Genomic DNA, 17,662 nt, shown 5'->3' with positions numbered 1-17,662 from the left:
TGGTATTTTGTATATTAAATATGTTCGGCGGTTGCCCAAAAATTCTAACTCATAGACCTAGTTAATATTTCCTGTCATGCTTAGAGATAAGATGCTGATGGTTGATGCATTGATAATTATGCATGAGCTTAATATGACACAAGCTAGTTGGCTCTGAATGCATGTGATAAATCTCACCCTTTCTCCATGCCTATACCCATCCCTCCTCACTCTATATTACTGACCCATATTTCCTCCCCTCTTCTCCACGCATGGTTCCCAGATTTTTTGCACGTTAATCCCACCCAAGCAATGGTGACGGTGGAGTTGTGTCTTTACCTGACCAGATTTTTCCATCAACCCTTGCGCAGATGATATGATTATGGACTTACCTCCGTGCTACTTACTTACAAAAGACAATAAACCGAGCATTTTGCTCATGAATTCTTGGGATTTCCGGGATTTCCAAATGGAGAATGGCTGAATGGCAAAGCAGCTTAGTTTCTGTAGCTTGTACTATTTGTTGTATCTCACATGGCTCTTTCTGTATGGCCTTTGTGATGGATGCCAACTAATCTGAGTTGAAATGGCTGTGATCTAGAATGACAATGGAGCTTGCCTCACTTCAAAGAAGATCTCTGAATACACCTTGAAATAATAACGCTTTGCATGTCAGTCACACTGTAGCGCAGAATGTCTTGAGTGGAAAGCCCCAACGATTTAGAGGACTGCACTGTCTTAAAGAGGCGGGTTTGAGCAGGAAAAGCAGGATACCTGCTCACCAGTGGTGTGTTCTACCGTGTTACGCTCTATACGCTGTATACAGTGCAGATTTCTTGGGAAAAAAGCGTATACCGTCTACTAACCATTTCATCCATTGAAAACGCGCTAGCGTATCGCGCATGTCGTCCAGGGAATAATTATCGTATACCCTCCGAAAAAACCTAGAACACTACAACACTGCTGCTCACAAGTGACAGAACCCATCTTAAATACAGTATTTATCTCTGAAATTGTTTGTTACTCCATAACACACTCGCTATAACGCTATAAAAAGAGACCGGTAGCTATTTGAAAGCTTATTTAACCTGACTTGTATTTTGAACGGAAAGTTAGAAAACGGCTTGATTTTTGAAACGTTTATGATCAAAGTGTGAGTATGTCCCAAAATTAGTTGATGAAATAGATTGTGGATAATGTGCTTATGATGCTTACCCTCACTGTAGTGTTTATCTGTAGTGCTCACAGCAGCCTTGTTGACAGCCGGGGGGGAGATCACAACACTTCCATGATTGATGGAGCTCCATTAATACGCTCATACATTCATCAAACAAGCCCTTTAAAGGCAGGAGAGAACATCAGGCAGTTGCCAAAATATGCACTTTAGGTATATCGCCAGAGGTGGCAACGCAACATCAGTCAGGGATCTCATTAGGGATGCAGTTACATGTGTGAATAAATATGTGGCCTGCACACTTTAATCAGAACGAGGCCGCTGCTGCCGCTTTCGCCGCTGCTGTTGCTGGGGACAAGGGAGGGATCAAGGGGCAGGGGGCAGGGGTTGAGATGGGGACTGTATCCCCATGAGGATTATACCGATCGAGTGATAGGGCTGATTTGTAGAAGAACCCACACTCATCACTATCTGACATCGACAGCCGTTCCATGTGCTCCACCCCATCCTCATGCATAAACCACAGTATAATTTTCTATATTACATGTTAAGTTTAATTTTCGTCACCCTAGTGCCAGGCATGCATATTGTACGGCTTTACTCTAGATACCCAGTAGACAAAAGTGATTGACGAATGTAAGTCAATGTAAGCTTCTGCGATCCCTTTTCCAAGGTTCTGTGTTAAGACTCGTTAAAGAGGTCATGCTAACAGAAGATGATGAGCCTGACAATTTTGTCAGGTTATCGATACCGAGGACACAAGTCCAGCCCATGTATTTTGGCAGGTTATCAATACGGAGGACACAAGCACAGCCCATGTCACCCATTCTTGTCGATGACAGCCAACAGGGTTATTCATGAAGCACTGCTCTAGAGTGGTGACCACATTCTCACAATGTGAAAGAGGAAGAGAAGCAGATAAATCTCACCCTGCGACTGAACTGAACGGTTAGCCTTTAATGACTATGATGTAAGCAAGGTGTCACATAAATAATTTCACACATGTCGCACCTGCTCAATTGTTTCCAACTGTAGTCCTGCTGACCCAAATTACTGACCATTTACAATTTTTATTGTCATATTCTGTACATTCTGTGAGACAAATGACGCAAAACAAAATGTTTGACATAATCGTTTTGTGATGTTTTGAATGTTTACGGTCATCTGAACAACTGGATTTAGATCCAGTTAATTGCATTCACCTGGTGCTCCAGCGTTAACTGAGTCTACAGAGTTGAGAACCACAGCTCAACATTAATTTGTAGCATAATGATGATGATTTGATTATTGGTTAATTATCAGCCTCTCACATAAATGTCACTACCCCCAATCCCCATGTCATTTCAGCATGTCCTGATGAATCCTATCTATTTCAACCACCTGCCTTCTTTCTAGGATCAAGCCTGGATAGCAGTTGCATAGCAGTTTATACACTAGTGAATAGTATCTCTTACTTTTGTGTATTATTTACGATTATTATTGGGCTTTAAAGTTCAACTCCAGTCAATGCCTTAGATCCTCAAAACACCTTACTTACTGCTGTATGCTGCCTCTGTAGGGCATTACACCTAGCATGTACAACAAAACGTGCTGGGGGCTAACACCTTCATTAAGCTTTACAAGGCAGCCTGAACATGCAGCAAGAATCACATTAATTGGTACAAGCCATGCACAGCATTGCTGCTACGAGCGCTGCATGCTGATGAGAGAGGAGAAGTGCAATGGGAAGGGAGGAAGAGAACAAGAGAATAGGGATGTCATGTCAAGTTTTAAGATGGTGCTTTGATGTTAGTACAATAAAATAACTACATACATTTAACCACTTTCATAATGAAAGTCACAGCCTTTAGGTGAACATAAACTAAAAAGAATCAAAAAAAAATCTTTAAAAAAAAAACTTTTTCCAAAAAAAATAAAATAAGGAAACCAGCAGATCGACAAGCTGCGAGCATTTTTGTGTGACAGCATCATACGACAAAGTATAAAAAAAGGCTTAAGTGGTTAATAGAATAAAAAGATAATTATCCAATTAGCTTTTTGGCATGCATTGACTTATTATTTCTCACGTCAACATGTGTTAATTACATAGCTTGCTGAAAGGCTGTGCAAATGGGTGCTGTTTATTGCCGCACAATAAAAGGACATCCCAAAAGGTTAAAGGTATAATACAGAACATGTAGCTCTCAACATGCATAGATTATTCCAGAGACACAGCTAATATAATAAGCTGGACATTGAGGAGGAACAGGAGAGCATGCCTGGAGATGGACAAGGAACACATGCTTTCATAATAATAATCATCCCATTCAAAACCGAAATGAGAACATCAAGTGTCTCAGTGTCACTGCTGCTGCTGTCGCTTTAGTTCATTGGAATAGATGAGGAGCCAAAGAAATCATCAATATTCTCGAGATCATCCTTGACAACAGTATTTACTGGTAAATGGAGCTTTTATACTGCATAGCGGTCTTTCTCCAAGGCGCTTTCAAATGTGCAGCACATCCATCCATTCACACACACATTCCACACTAATGGAGGAGGCTACCTTGCGAGGCTCATCAGGAGCAGTTAGGGGTTAAGCGTCTTGCTCAAGGGCACTTCAACATGAGGAGGAGCCGGGCATCAATCCGGGAACATTTCTGATTCCAACATGGCCACTGAGCCTCTGCCGCCCTGTTGAACAGGTGTTGCTGTAGTTCATTGGAATTCTTTCTAAACGAAATAAATTATCAATATTCTGAATCTCATTCTTACTTTAGAATACAAAATGTCCCATTTTAAATGGAAATGAGAACAGCATAACTCAGTGTCACTTGCTGGTGTTGCTTCAGGTCATTGGAATGTTGCAAAATGAGGAGCCAAAGAAATTATCAGTATTCACAAGGTCATTCTTGATGATACTATTTACTTTAAGAAAGAGAATGTTTTAACGCAGCCAATGATGCCAGCAATCTATTGGATTTGTGTCGGCAGACTGCCAGGGAATAAAGGTGAATTAAATTGGTGTATGAGCAACCATTAACACGGACGCCCAGTGAGGACGAGACAAAAATACATTTCAAATGAGAGAGCACAGATTCAAAGGCTAGTTTTGTTGCTCCTCAGTAAGTGGACATACCCGAGTGTGGATGTGTGAGTCATCAATTAAGATGTCTTTGTCCTTGTGTCAGAAGGTTCAGGTTGAGCTCGGGAGCTGAAATGAGGCCCTACCATGCTGAGATGTATAGGTTTTGATGCTTGGTTTTAGAAGTTGTAGCCACATATATCCTCCTACAGAGTAGACATAGACAAACACGCACGCACTCTGGCACATGTCACGCGCACACATGCACATGCACACATGCACTGTTACGACCTCAAAGGAGTCTAGGGGACGGGTAGTAACAAACGCGATGGAATAGTGCGCGCATGCACACGTATACACGCACACGCGCACACACACACACACACACACACGCGCGCACACACACACACACACACACACACACACACACACGCACGCTCACACTCACACTCACACTCACACACACACCACACACGCACACGCACACTCACACACACACAAAGTACAATTCCCTTTTCCCTTTTTGTTCCAGTTGAACTAGTAGAGGTAGGAGCTCACTCAGAACCCAGATATGCCAGGGCTGTCATGTACTGAACTGCAGACAATCCCTCTAATGAGAATTGCCTGATATAGTTACCTGCAGTGTTGGCTCTGTCTTTATACTTCTACAAACACCTCTTCTGTCAGTCATTCTCCCCTCCCCTTCATGTGCAACACTTCTGATAGCGTGACAGCCAGCCAGCCACGCTCGCGAGCAATCGCTTCATAAATTAGCTAGCGGAGTCTCTCTCCATACGCGGCATTAGGCTAACTATCGAGGAATAAGATTAATGATCATATTCATCAGCAGCACGCGCAAACACTCCGCTGTACTGTACACATGCTCGTGCTGTCTCTCTCAGCACATCATCCTCTGGAATGTAACCATCTATCATTGCATTTTTCCCCTTTTACAAATGAGCAGAGAATGGCACGCATATTCGTCTTCATCTAACCCCCACAGTGCCTAGCAAACATCCTACTATACTGCTGGTGCTGCATGGCGCGCTACCCAAATTGGTGTCATCCGACTCGACCGTTTCTTTACGCCGTGGCAAGTTGTGTTTTACCACGGGGCCAGGGAAGCGGATAAACTGAGTCTCTACCCAGCCAGAAAAAAAATCTGGGGACACTGATGCAGTGTCAGAACCTGTATTAAAGTGGTTTCAAATTCCACAGCTGCACACAGTGCAGGACCAATCTTAATATTGCCTCAGGTCCACGCTTACCTCCATCACTTCTCCCTTCCTCTCCCCTTGCTCCCTCCCCCCTCCCTCCTCCCTATCCTTCCCATTAGAATTTGAAGTCGGCGGATAATGGGGGAAGAAGCCCAGAGACAACACCGCTATTTTGTTCCCGGCTCTAATTGCAGATTAAAGGCAAAACACAGGTCCAAGCAGATAAAAGTGTCAATCCTTTGTCACTCCCGATTTCGGAAGGAATGGCTCCACTATTAGCCTCACGTGGCGGCCTTCAGAGTAAATGACTGCTCTGAAGGCAGCAGGGGCCTGCTGCCATATGGCATCAGACAGCCACGAAATTGAATAAACAGAGGAGATTTACGAAAACAAAACAGCAGGAGTGCGTCATTAGCCTGCCATTGTCCATGAGCGAGACTGCTATTCAAATAGTGCAGAGGGGTCACACAGAGACTTGCAAAGTGGCGGAATCAGTGTGAAGGCTGCCATAGTTAGCTATGAAGCAGCAGCAGGGGTCTACCACCGCCATAGCGGCATTAGGCTATGCTATATCACCACTGCTCTGCGGTATGCTAGCTATCACCACAACTATAGCTACAGTATACTAGTTATCACCACCGCTCTACAGTATGCAAGCTACCGCCACCGCTATAGCTACAGTATACTAGCTATCACCACCGCTATAGCTACAGTATGCTAGCTATCACTACCGCTATAGCTACAGTATGCGACTGTAGCTATCATCACCACCGTTGTATCTACAGTATGCTAGCTATCACCACCGCTATAGCTACAGTATCACCACCGCTCTACAGTATGCAAGCTACCGCCACCGCTATACAGTATACTAGCTATCACCACCGCTATAGCTACAGTATGCTAGCTATCACTACCGCTATAGCTACAGTATGCTACTGTAGCTATCATCACCACCGTTGTATCTACAGTATGCTAGCTATCACCACCAATTATTTTAAGCCTGGAACCAAGCCATCTAGGCTCCTGGTGAATAATGACTTTAAAAAAAAATATATATATATTTATATTATATACAATATTTCATAAATACCCTTTTTTGCAGTTTAGTTGGTTCCAGGCTTAAAATAATTAATATTAATATTTTCGGAAATCCCTATGGGGGGAAAAAATTGGCTTTCTATCTGTGGCACCACAAAATGTCCGCCACTGCTAGGCCCTATAGCTGCAGTATAGAGGACTGCAGTATAGAGGACTGCATCGGACCAACGCAAATCTGGCGGGAACTGGTGTTTAAAAAAATAATGATATGTTATATACAGATCATTACCGTTTCCCGCACATCGTATCCAAAAAGTAAAGGTGGTCCTCCACACTATCAGATGTTTGCAATGTTTGAGGAAAAGAAAATGTATGCAATGGGTTAAAAACAAGCAAGTTTATATCGTTTATTTTGTCAGTCTGGTAAGCGATTTAAACGTCGCATTGGCACTCCTGCTTTTAACCCTTTCTTTTCCGCGAAAATTGCAAACATCTAGTGTGGGGGACTACCTTTACTTTTTTGATACGATGTGCAGAAAAAGCGAATAATCTGTACCGTCCGTTGATCTCACACTCTGCCGGCACCCAACGCAGCGGAACCTCATCTCTGAGCTACAGTATGTATGATAGCGGAGAGTGAGGTTACAAACGGAGCTAACCTGAAGCATGTGCTTTCCTTTAGCTTTATATGAACACATTTATCTTATGGCTAATTGCAGAGGAGAACGTAATTTTTTAAATGTTGTTCCCCACAGGTATGTGCATAATGCATCTATGTAATAACCTACTGTCAAGCAGTAAGTCCAGCCAAGCCCACTGTGTCGCTGTCCGTGGTGCTAATGGCCGTCTCTCTGTCTCTCTGTCTTTTTCTGTCTCTCTCTGTCTCTATCTGTCTCTCTCTGTCTGTCACCACCTCTATAGCTACAGTATGCTAGCCATCACCGCCGCTACTGCAGTATGCTAGCTGCCACCATTATAGCGACAAACAGTATACTACGGTATAGCTATCACACTGTTTGCTATTTGTCAACATCCCTGGAACATAAAAGGGAATTTAATTCTGAAGAGGTGTGTGTGTGTGTGTGTGCGTGCATGTGTGTGTGTGTCTGTGTGTGTGTGTGTGTGTGCGTGTGTGCGTGTGTGCGTGTGTGTGCGTGTATCTGCGTGTGCCTTCACCTATTATACGAATCTGGTAGATCTGCACATCTGTAAATGGGCAAATTGACGTGCATCTCTAAGTGTGCATCCGTGCAAGTGTGCATATTCTTCGGTTCTTGTTGTGTATGCATATCTATGCGTGAGTGTGTTTTATAGCACAGTGCTTTAATGTTGTTTGACCAAGCCGTGATTACATTACATTCAGCACATTATGCTGAAGTAGGTCAATAAAAACAGGTTGACTGTTTTAGTTCACCGTTGAAACTGTGATTCTTCTGCCCCAAAATACGATGGCTAATTTTAAATCATCGGGCCGCTGATGTATTTGGGTTATGGTGTCGCACTTTTCTGGATTCTCAAGGAACAATACAGTACAATGAAAAGCAAGTGGATCCCTAATAAAGACAACGTTTCCATAACGGGTTCATGACCCACATCAGAATCACAATTAGTTTACTTGACTATCTAACTTTACAGTGCATGCACTGTGCAGGAATATATCTCAGAGATATTGGTGCAGATCAAAGTACACATTGTTACTGTATGTATACATACTGTATGATACATGTACAGTACATTATCTGGTGTGTAGCGCTACATTTATGAAAATGATAGTGATAAAAAATGTATATATTATGCCAATTTGGAATTTTCAGTAATACTCAACAGCTGCATCATGCCATCATGTTGTCATCATCTTTATGAGTAGATATAGATAAGATCCTTTTTTTCACATTCAACATTTAATGTCATGCTGTCAGGCAGTGTGCATGTACAGTACTAGGTTACAGCTACAGCAACATTATGGATTATGAGCCATCCTTGCTTATTGCATGATTAACAGCATCATATCGTCACGGTCGGGCAGAAACCTTGTATGTCCATATTTCAAAATGTTTAGGGTTTTTCGTGAATTATATACTTCGTCACACTACAATGTCACAAAACGAATAGCCGATATAGATCTATTTTTTTTTTTTTTTTTTTTTTTTTAAGTTAAGTTACTTTTATTAAAGTGTGTCTATGGGTTTTATAAATATTTAACCAATGAAAAGTATTAACAAGAGCTTGTGACCAAATATAATAACTACATCGGATCAATAATTTTTTCCATTTCCTGAAAAGTTCTGTCATACGAGGTTTCCACCCAACCGTGACAACATCCCATCTGTTTCAGGCCCAGTCATTCTTTCTCTCTCTCTCTCTCTCTCTCTCTCTCTTTTTTCTCCAATAAAGGAAATTGGCCAAAAAGCGTAAGGAGACGCTGAACAGCACGCGTCAGGAGATGACCGTGATGGTGAACTCCATGGACAAGAGCTACACGGAGCAGGGCACCAACTGCGACGAAGCCCTCTCCTTTATGGACACGCACAGCCACACGCTCAACACCCGCAGCGAGTGCGCGCTCACGCTCAACGGCCGCAGCGAATGTGCGCTCACGCTCAACGGCCGCAGCGAATGTGCGCTCACACTCAACGCCCGCAGCGAGTGCGCGCTCACTCTCAATGGAAGAGGTGGGTTAAATTCATTTGAGGACTTCACTGCGCAGTGTGCATGCAGATAGACTTGCACAACGGTTTATTCATTTATTTTAAATTGTGGAATGGCTATTTCAAAAGGGAGGGCAAATGTTGTAAAGTGGGTCTCCCTTGAGACAAGGCTACAATCTTTAGTGGTTCCGCTCAAATTCACTCCATTCATTTTTCTCATAGAGATTTCAATTATTTTAAGCGTAGAATCAAGCCATCCAGAGTCGTGGTGAATCATACAACATACAACATTTGATTCTGTGAAAAAAAAAAAAAAAAAAACGCAAAATAAAGGGTATTTATTAAATATATTATATCATATCATTAAATATAAAAAAAATTATAATAATCTCACAGAATCAAATGTTTTATGGTCATGATTCAACAGGACCCTGGATGGCTTGATACTAGGATTAAAATAATTGATATAAATATTTTTGGAAATCTCAATGGGTAAAATTAATGGAGTGAATTTGAGTGGAACCACAAAATGGCCGCTACTGCTATGCCCTATTTATTAATATGTAAAGAGTAAATGTGTTTAAATGTGTATTTAAATGATCTACATCTAGTTGGTGCATGGGCCGTATTCTCCTTGTGAACCGCAAGGACCTGGTTTTGAATCTGACCCCCCCTTGTATCTCCTCTCTCTCTGCCCATTTATTTTCCTGTCTCTCTACACTGACCGATCTTAAATAAGTATAAAATGCGAAACAAAATTGTGCTAAAATCAGATAACAATTGATGGCACTCCTTTTGAATCCTGTTTGATCATGCTCCATGTTTGAAAGGCCTATATCTGTCCCAGCCAATTAGTGAGAGAAGAGAGAGAGGTCCGCCAAGGCCTCTTCCTCATGAACAGACCAACACTTTCAACTGATAATTCAAGAAAAAGTTTGCTATATCGCGAGTTGTACCATTGCCAAGTTTATGTTTACACACGCCACACACAATGTTACAGATGAATGAGTGCCAGAGCGCGCAGTGGGAGAGCGGTAATAAATAAAAAGTGCTCCGGGGTGCCTGGTGCCACAAGCAGTTAGTGCACAGACCATATGTTCCTTGTGAGCACGAGGACACAAATTCAAATCTGACCTCCGTCTTGTGTTGTCTCATATGTTTCTCCTCTCTCTCTATGCCCTTGTTTTCCTGTCTCACTACACTCTCCTATCGGAAATGAATCTGAAAAGAATTGTAAGAAGTGCTCCTCGTTTCATTGTAGAAAGAGGAAATAAGAAAACATCAAACAAGTGGAAAAGTCTTCTGCTGTAGCTCATGGTTCACATAAAGAAGAAGAAAATGTTAACCTGAGATAGTCTGGAGTGACGCTATTTCCATTCATCTGGTGGTTATTTTCTACAAAGTTGTAAAGTATTGTAAGTATTGTAGCTGAGCACCCACAGCCAAGAAGGCAGTCAGAGGATGCACAGTTGATCTGCATCTCTTGGCTCCTCTTTTTATATTTTGCTGGATGTACACAAACCTTTACAGATAATTCCAAACATCGCAACCTTTGTTGCCTGAATCTGCGGGCATAACATTCCTGTTGTTTATCTTGTCACTGTCAACTGTCATTTTCACATCACATCTCTCTGTGCCTCCCCCTGCAATGCTCTGGCACCAGGGAGGCGCGCCTCACATTTCGAAAACCCCCGTTCTAGAGAAAACCAAACTCAAATTCTTCCCAAACAAACTCTGTAGATTATTCAACTAAACCTGGAACTACATGGGACTCCAACATTTTTAACTTTCTTAAAGGGTTGCACATAATCTTAACAAAGTTTAATTTTAGTTTAATTACCCATTCTCCTCTTCCGCAAGAGATTTGCCAACAACCCCTGAAGGGTTTGTTCTACCTCTTATGCAGTTTCGTTTTCTATGGTTCCACTGTCTCTGTAATAGATTTTTGCTCGAAATGGGCTAAACTTTGAATTAAATCTAAATTTTACATCAGCAAAACCAATTTGTTAACAGCAAGCTGTTTCCAATTTGGAAAGCTAACCACAGTTATGTGAAAACATTTCTGAATAGCCTGAAAGGAGTCTTTTGAGCAACAATGCTATTCCTGGCCACTAGGGTTATCATTACACGATGCTCTTCGGAAAAGTCAGTTGCCGGTTTATAAACTCGGCTCCATTGCATTTCCATAATGGACGAGTGCACAGATCATGGCTCTAATCTTCATTAGCTCTATCTCAGTCTTTGTTGATGGGCAGCTTGGATAAGTCTGCACGCAGGGGTTGACCTCTCATAATCCCCGTCAAAACTAAGAGCTGCTGTTTCCACAGAGGTCTGTGTCTACCCAGTATACCCACCCTGCATGAGGCAGGTGACAACGGTGCTGTGACCTTGGTTAACTGTCTATTAGAGCCTAGTTAAACCTGGCCCTCTGTCTGCTTGTGTAAATGTCTTAAATACATCAGCTTGTCCTTTGCCTGTTAGCATAATGTCTTAAATACCTTGACCGTCCTAAACTCAGTAAGGTTTCACTGTAGTGTTGTTTTGTTGACTTGAATAAAAATGCACTCATGCACCATGAAACAAATGTTGCACTCAGGCAAAAGAAAGTTAATTGACAAACAAACAACCAAAATGTTGTTAAATCCATGCTCTCTCTTGCTCTGGTAACAAACCATTGTCCTCCCAGCCAGGTGCATGCCCTTATCCAATTTACCTGTCTCACATTATAGTAGTACTTGAGTGAAGTATGCCCCTAGTGCCCCCCCAAAAAGCAATACAACGAAACAGATACAATGAACAAATGAATTAAACCCATGATCTTTAGATTATTTGGTCAAACAATAACCTATCCCAAACCCTCCACCCATAATCCTTCTGTAGACTACAGACCATAGTAACGCTATCCTCATTTGACCCTGTGTTTGCAGTTCTTTGTTCCATACTTCATTGAGAGGCCTAGTGACTGCCAAGTGGATAGATAGACACTGTGTTGTGCTGTGAATGGGCCTTTGACTCACAGTAAGACCAGAGTGGACTATTGATGACCTTGTATTGTGTTGTTTCTTTGCATCTCTAGCTGGTTCATCGCCCTCTTCCTTCACGCTGCCTAAAGCCAATACGCTCAGTACATCCATTCCTATCAACTCCTTCTATCCAGGTGAGCACACAGCCTCAACTGAGAGCTGCCTCAAACTACTGTTTATGTCTATTCAACTTCAACCATGTTAATTGCCAGGTTCAATTTAAAACAGAGTTGGGGAGGCATGCATCACTTCATGACACCTTGTAAGCTTTGAGATCTGCAATACTTTTGAATGATTATTTTCATTTATATATTTAATCTTGACAAATCATAAGGGCACCAACATAAGGGCACCATGGTTAATGTGGTTAACATACATTTTTAAGTAAATTGTTCAGTCTAACTAGAAACAGGGATAACGCCCCACCGGTGATAAAACATGATTGAGAGGGAAGAATATAAAAAGCAGGGGCATTGATCTAACCCCCATCCCCTCAACGAATCCAACCCTGTTGATTGCTACGGTATCTAGCATGATGTTACATTGCTGTCTGTTAAATGTGCACCTTTTTGATTGTTATGTTAAATTGTCAAGATTATTAGCACTTCTGATTAGTTTGATTCTATTTTCCCCCTTTTCAATTCAATAGTCACCACCGTTTGTGTCTATTGAGAGGGTGTTTATTCTATAAAATCATTCAATAATGTTTTTGTTACTTTAAGTCACCAAAGGGAAAGAAAAAACAACAACTCCCATGTCATTTAAGGCATTTGGGTTTGGATGTGGTTATGAGCATAGTTATTTCAGATATATCCTTAAGTTATTGATTCCATCTAGCTATCTATGGTCTATTCTATTTCAGTCCAGTACTGTTGTTTTTGTACCGTTGACGTTGTGCACAGTGTTGATGTTTTCTGTTTCATACATTCATTAATTTTGTTTCTATGATTGAATGTATTGAGCAAGCCTTTGAGCATGTAGACGTCTAGACAGTTTTCTGCAAAGGGAAAATTAACGATTGAGATTTACTTCTGTTATTTTTTTATCTCTGCTATTCAGTGACATTTTTGGTTAATTGTTTTTTTATTCAATGTCCAACCTTTTTTGTATGAGATGGCCCTCTGGCCTGACCTTTTGAAGCAGGACAGAGAAGTACTAACCCGTTGCTTTTTACTGTTGTTGTGCTGTCTCATTTGATAAGGTGAACTTTTACTCTGTTGGTTTCTTTCATTTATTGCGATTCTCTTTCCTCCTCCAACCTCTGCACTTGTTGTGGGGATATCTAAAGCAGATCCCTTTGTGCCAACCGCTATTTTAGGTGAGAAAAAAAAACCCATCTCTTTTTCCCCATTGCTGTTGATGATGTATTCTATTTCAGCGCTCTAGAAAACATGTACATGTGTGTATAATCCACCAGACGTTAATTTAAGTGCTTATGAGGACAAACGAACACAGACTGCTTCCCATTTTTGGTTTGATTGGCTCTTATATATTTTTTTTTTACCGAAGACGGCTTCCTCACCTTCATACCTGCCTGCTGCTTCTCCTCTCCCCCCCTCCCTCCCCCCCTCCACCCCATCCCCCCCCTCCCCTCCCTGTCAAACGAGGGGGCTTTTCCCCGGGCTGAGGCTGGCTTCACTCCATCCCATCCGCATTGCGTGTCGTGCGTGTGATGTCACATTATGTGTTTGACCTCTCATATGCATGGACAGACATGTGGACTGGATGTGGTGGGCGGGGGTAGTGTCTAGTGGGGGGGGTGTGCGGGGGTGCGGGGGGTTGGGGGGGGTGACGGGGTGGGGGGGAGGGGCAGCTCGCCCCGTCTCTACAGCTATAAAGTCTGCAAGGACAAATCAACCAACAGCAAACAGTGAGGGAGAGAGAGAGAGGGGGGAGAGGGAGGGAGGGAGGGAGGGAAGAGAGAGATGGATGGATGGATAGAAAACGCTCTCTCAGGTCCCACTTTCCCAAAATATTCTGAAACGGGATGGGTTCATTCCGTGTTTATATAACACGTAAGGTCTGGCATTACAGTAGCTGTGCTGCCCCCCCTCCCCTAACCACCCCCCCCCCACCTCACCTTCCTCCCTCCCCCCTTCTCACTACACATTTAACCCCCCCCCCTCCCACCCCCTCCAAAATAACAACCTTTTCTATTATTCTTTTTAATGTCTCTCTCTCCCTGCCTTCGGCTAACTGCTAGTGACCTACTTGTTTTTGTTTTTTTGTTGTGTTGTGTTTTTTTTTTGTTTTAGTTTTTTACCCCCGCACACAGTGTTTATCCATCCTGTTCGGTGATAAAATAGAATACCGAAGAGCATTTTGTTTCTGCGTTAATTACTTTACTGGCCTTTTGTTGAATATGCAGAAGCAACACAAAAGTACTAGCTCATGTGCAAGACACCCAGGAACACATCTCGCTAATAAGTGGGACTCGCTAATAAGTGGGACTCGCTAATAAGTGAGACTCGAGGCCATGGAGAAAACATGCGACGTAAACAACAACGAGCGTCACCAAAAAAGCCCAGCGACAGTATTTCTCAGCGTATACGACTCCCCTATTAAGTATTTCTTTCTTTCCTTTCGTTGTTGTGAGAGCAACATTAGGCGGGAGCTTTCATCATCACCTTCGTGACAGCTGCTTATGTTAGTTCCAGATGTAATGAAGCGCGGAACAATTAACGTGAAAATTAAGGCAGCCAGAAAAGGTTAGGTGCTTTCAGTTGTGACATATTTAGTCACAGTGAGGGTTGTCTCATCAGTCTGAGGTTAACGATCACAACTGATTACATCAGACAGGAATCAGGATACGACATGTTTAATTTTTTCCCCGTCCTCCTTTTATATAAACTTATTACAGTATTGTTTCGGAAGAACAGGCATCACCGCTTTGCACGCAACGCGCAAATCGATTGAATGATCATGGCGATCTGGCCGGTAAAGAATGTCACATGTAGGGATGCATTGTAAGCTTGTAGATTACAAGCCTGTAGCTTGTAAAATATATTTTAGTGTAGAGGGAAGAACAGCAGGGACCTATTATAGACCCCTGGGGGACTCCGGTCAACTAAGTATATATAGGGTTTAAACAACAGCTTTGTTCCAAATTTGGTCAGCACTTCTTGTCATCGTTTAACTCCCTCCCTTCGAAATCCATGACTTTATTGTTCTTTATTTATTCTTTTCCTTTTGTCTTGCACTGTTGAAATTGCCCCCATCCATCCAACATGGCCCTGTACACCCCCCTACCCCACCCACCCACCCACCCGACCAAGGCTTCCTACCGAGACACTCTGAAGTTAGAAAAGGCATGTGATCTTGCCCTATAGCCTAGTTCTCTAAACCACTCTGCTGTAACAAGGTTCTCGTTGCTGTTATTGTTGCTTATCCCCTCTCTCCTCTCTCTTCTCTTCTCCTCCTCTCTCTCTCTCTCCCTCCCTCTTTCTCTCTCTCTTTCTCTCTCTTCACATACTTACCCTCTAATGTCTCTGCTATCTAAAAAGTGCCCATTAATGGTAAGTCTCTCCCCCTTGAGTGGGCCCTGGGTTTGGGGTGAGGGAGGGGGGGAGGAGGAGGAGGAAGGAGGTGGTGTATATTTTTTTGTGAGGCCATGCTCCTGACATGGACACATTATGACATGATTTGCATGGCCCAGTGGACCATTTCGTTCAAGCATCTCATCACCACCCTCCATGCCGTGCCCCCCATGCACCGAAAGCCATTAGCTTTAGCATGATCACACATGTGTACACATACGCACCCAGACACACACACACACACACACGGTACCGTACCCCCCCCCACCACCCCCGCCCCTTTTCCATCGCAGCATCACCCCACGCATTCTCTCTGACTCTCTCTCTCTCTCTATCTAGTTGTCTCTCTCTCTCTCTCTGTCCTCCGATCTCCGCTTACCCCAGTACCGAGTTTTAGCCCCCCCCTCTTATTTAGATAATTATAATTTCATTAACAGTGGAGGTTGGGGGGAACGGGAAGAGGAGGAGGAGGAGGAGGAGGAGGGGGAGAAGGGGGAGGGGAGGAGGAGGAGGGGGGGTGTTATGAATCCACGATGTGTCTGTGTGATGCTTCAGATGATGCCTGCTGTGACATGCTCACTGTGGCCCACTGCTGCCCCCCCCAGCCCCCCCCCATTGCCCCCCCCCCCCTGCCCCCCCCCCCTACCCCTCTCACGTCCTCTTGCTCCTCTTCCTCCATGTTTCTGGACACCTGCCATCACCCCCCCCCCCCCCACCCCAACCCCCCAGTACCTGTGCCTCATCTCTGCTACTGACTGGATTACAGTATGAGAGAGAGCTGGAACTGACTGTGTTTAGTGTTATTATTATTTACTCAATATGACACCAGCATATCTTTGTTGTCGGGCAGAAGAAACCTCTTATCTCCATATTATAGGCTATAACTTCTTCTGTAGTTTTTTTCTTCTGTAAATTAACGCCCTACTTGATCATACTACAGCGTCACACAAAAGCATCAAACGTTTTTTTTGCTATTTTTTAATTTGAATCCTGAAAAGTAACAGTTTTGGACATGATTTATGAGGTTTCCATCCGACAGAGACGAAATGCTGTATCACCTCACACAGTCAAACTCAGGGTTGTTCTTTTTTAACTCTGAGAGCATAAAGATGGTTGGACCCTTTAAAGGACCATAAGGGCCCGTATTAACACTCCGGGTTTTACTGTGTGACTAAAAACAACAAAAAAAGAACAGTAAACCTGTTTTACAGCATCTTCATGTACATTTTGTGAGCACTTTCTCTATACCATTTATCACGGTCGCGCGCACACACACACACACACACACACACACACACACACACACACACACACACACACACACACACACACACACACACAGTCGCTCCTTACCGCTCATAGTGCAATTTTATTTAGTTGGAGCTGAGGTCATATTAACCCACGCTGCCGCGCTATGAGCTTGTAGATCTGTTTATTTTTTTAAATCATGAAAATGTGTGCAAATCTTTGAATATACATGTTTTTAAAGCGAACATTTGTAACTCAAATCTTTGCTTCTGGGGGTCCCTGGAACAAAATATTTTGAGATGGGGGTCCGCAGCCAAATACATACATTTTGGAGGTCCTTGACATGGAAAAAGTTTGAGAACCACTGATATAGCAACAAGTTTTTCAGAAAACTGTTAGGATTTAGAGGCATTTTGTAGAAACCTTAATGGGTTAAAATGTAGTCAGTGCAATAGTGGTGCTTTTCTACTCCACGGTACCGGCTCGACTCAACTCTACTCGCCTTTTTTGGTATTCTGTTGGGGGGAAAAAGTAGCTGGTACCTTCGTCTGAGGTGATACCAAAAGGTGAGATTAAAAGATGGACTTCCCTATAGCTGCGTGGAAGCTCCCGAATACTGTTTACAAACTTTTAAACTACAGTAGCTGTTGTAAATAAGAAATGAGTGAATATTGAATGAGCAACTGCATGGCCTATTTCTCACCTAAGATGTTATCAGATAGTTAGAACAGATTG

At 42.8% G+C, this 17,662-nt stretch overlaps 1 protein-coding gene across 1 annotated transcript in view; it reads left to right on the top strand.

Annotated features, from left to right (window-relative positions):
- LOC308094424 (receptor-type tyrosine-protein phosphatase mu) overlaps positions 1-17,662 on the top strand; it is a 240,057-nt gene that overhangs the window by 154,836 nt on the left and 67,559 nt on the right. The window contains 3 exon segments of the mRNA XM_080441069.1: positions 8,867-9,144; positions 12,197-12,277; positions 13,435-13,461. Coding sequence (XP_080297195.1) covers positions 8,867-9,144; positions 12,197-12,277; positions 13,435-13,461 — 386 coding nt within the window.

Source organism: Gymnoscopelus braueri (assembly GCF_963280865.1).
Source record: "Gymnoscopelus braueri genome assembly, chromosome: 10".
Lineage (NCBI taxonomy): Eukaryota > Metazoa > Chordata > Actinopteri > Myctophiformes > Myctophidae > Gymnoscopelus > Gymnoscopelus braueri.
Note: the sequence above shows the minus strand (reverse complement) of the source record. Positions and strands in the feature narration are given on the sequence as shown.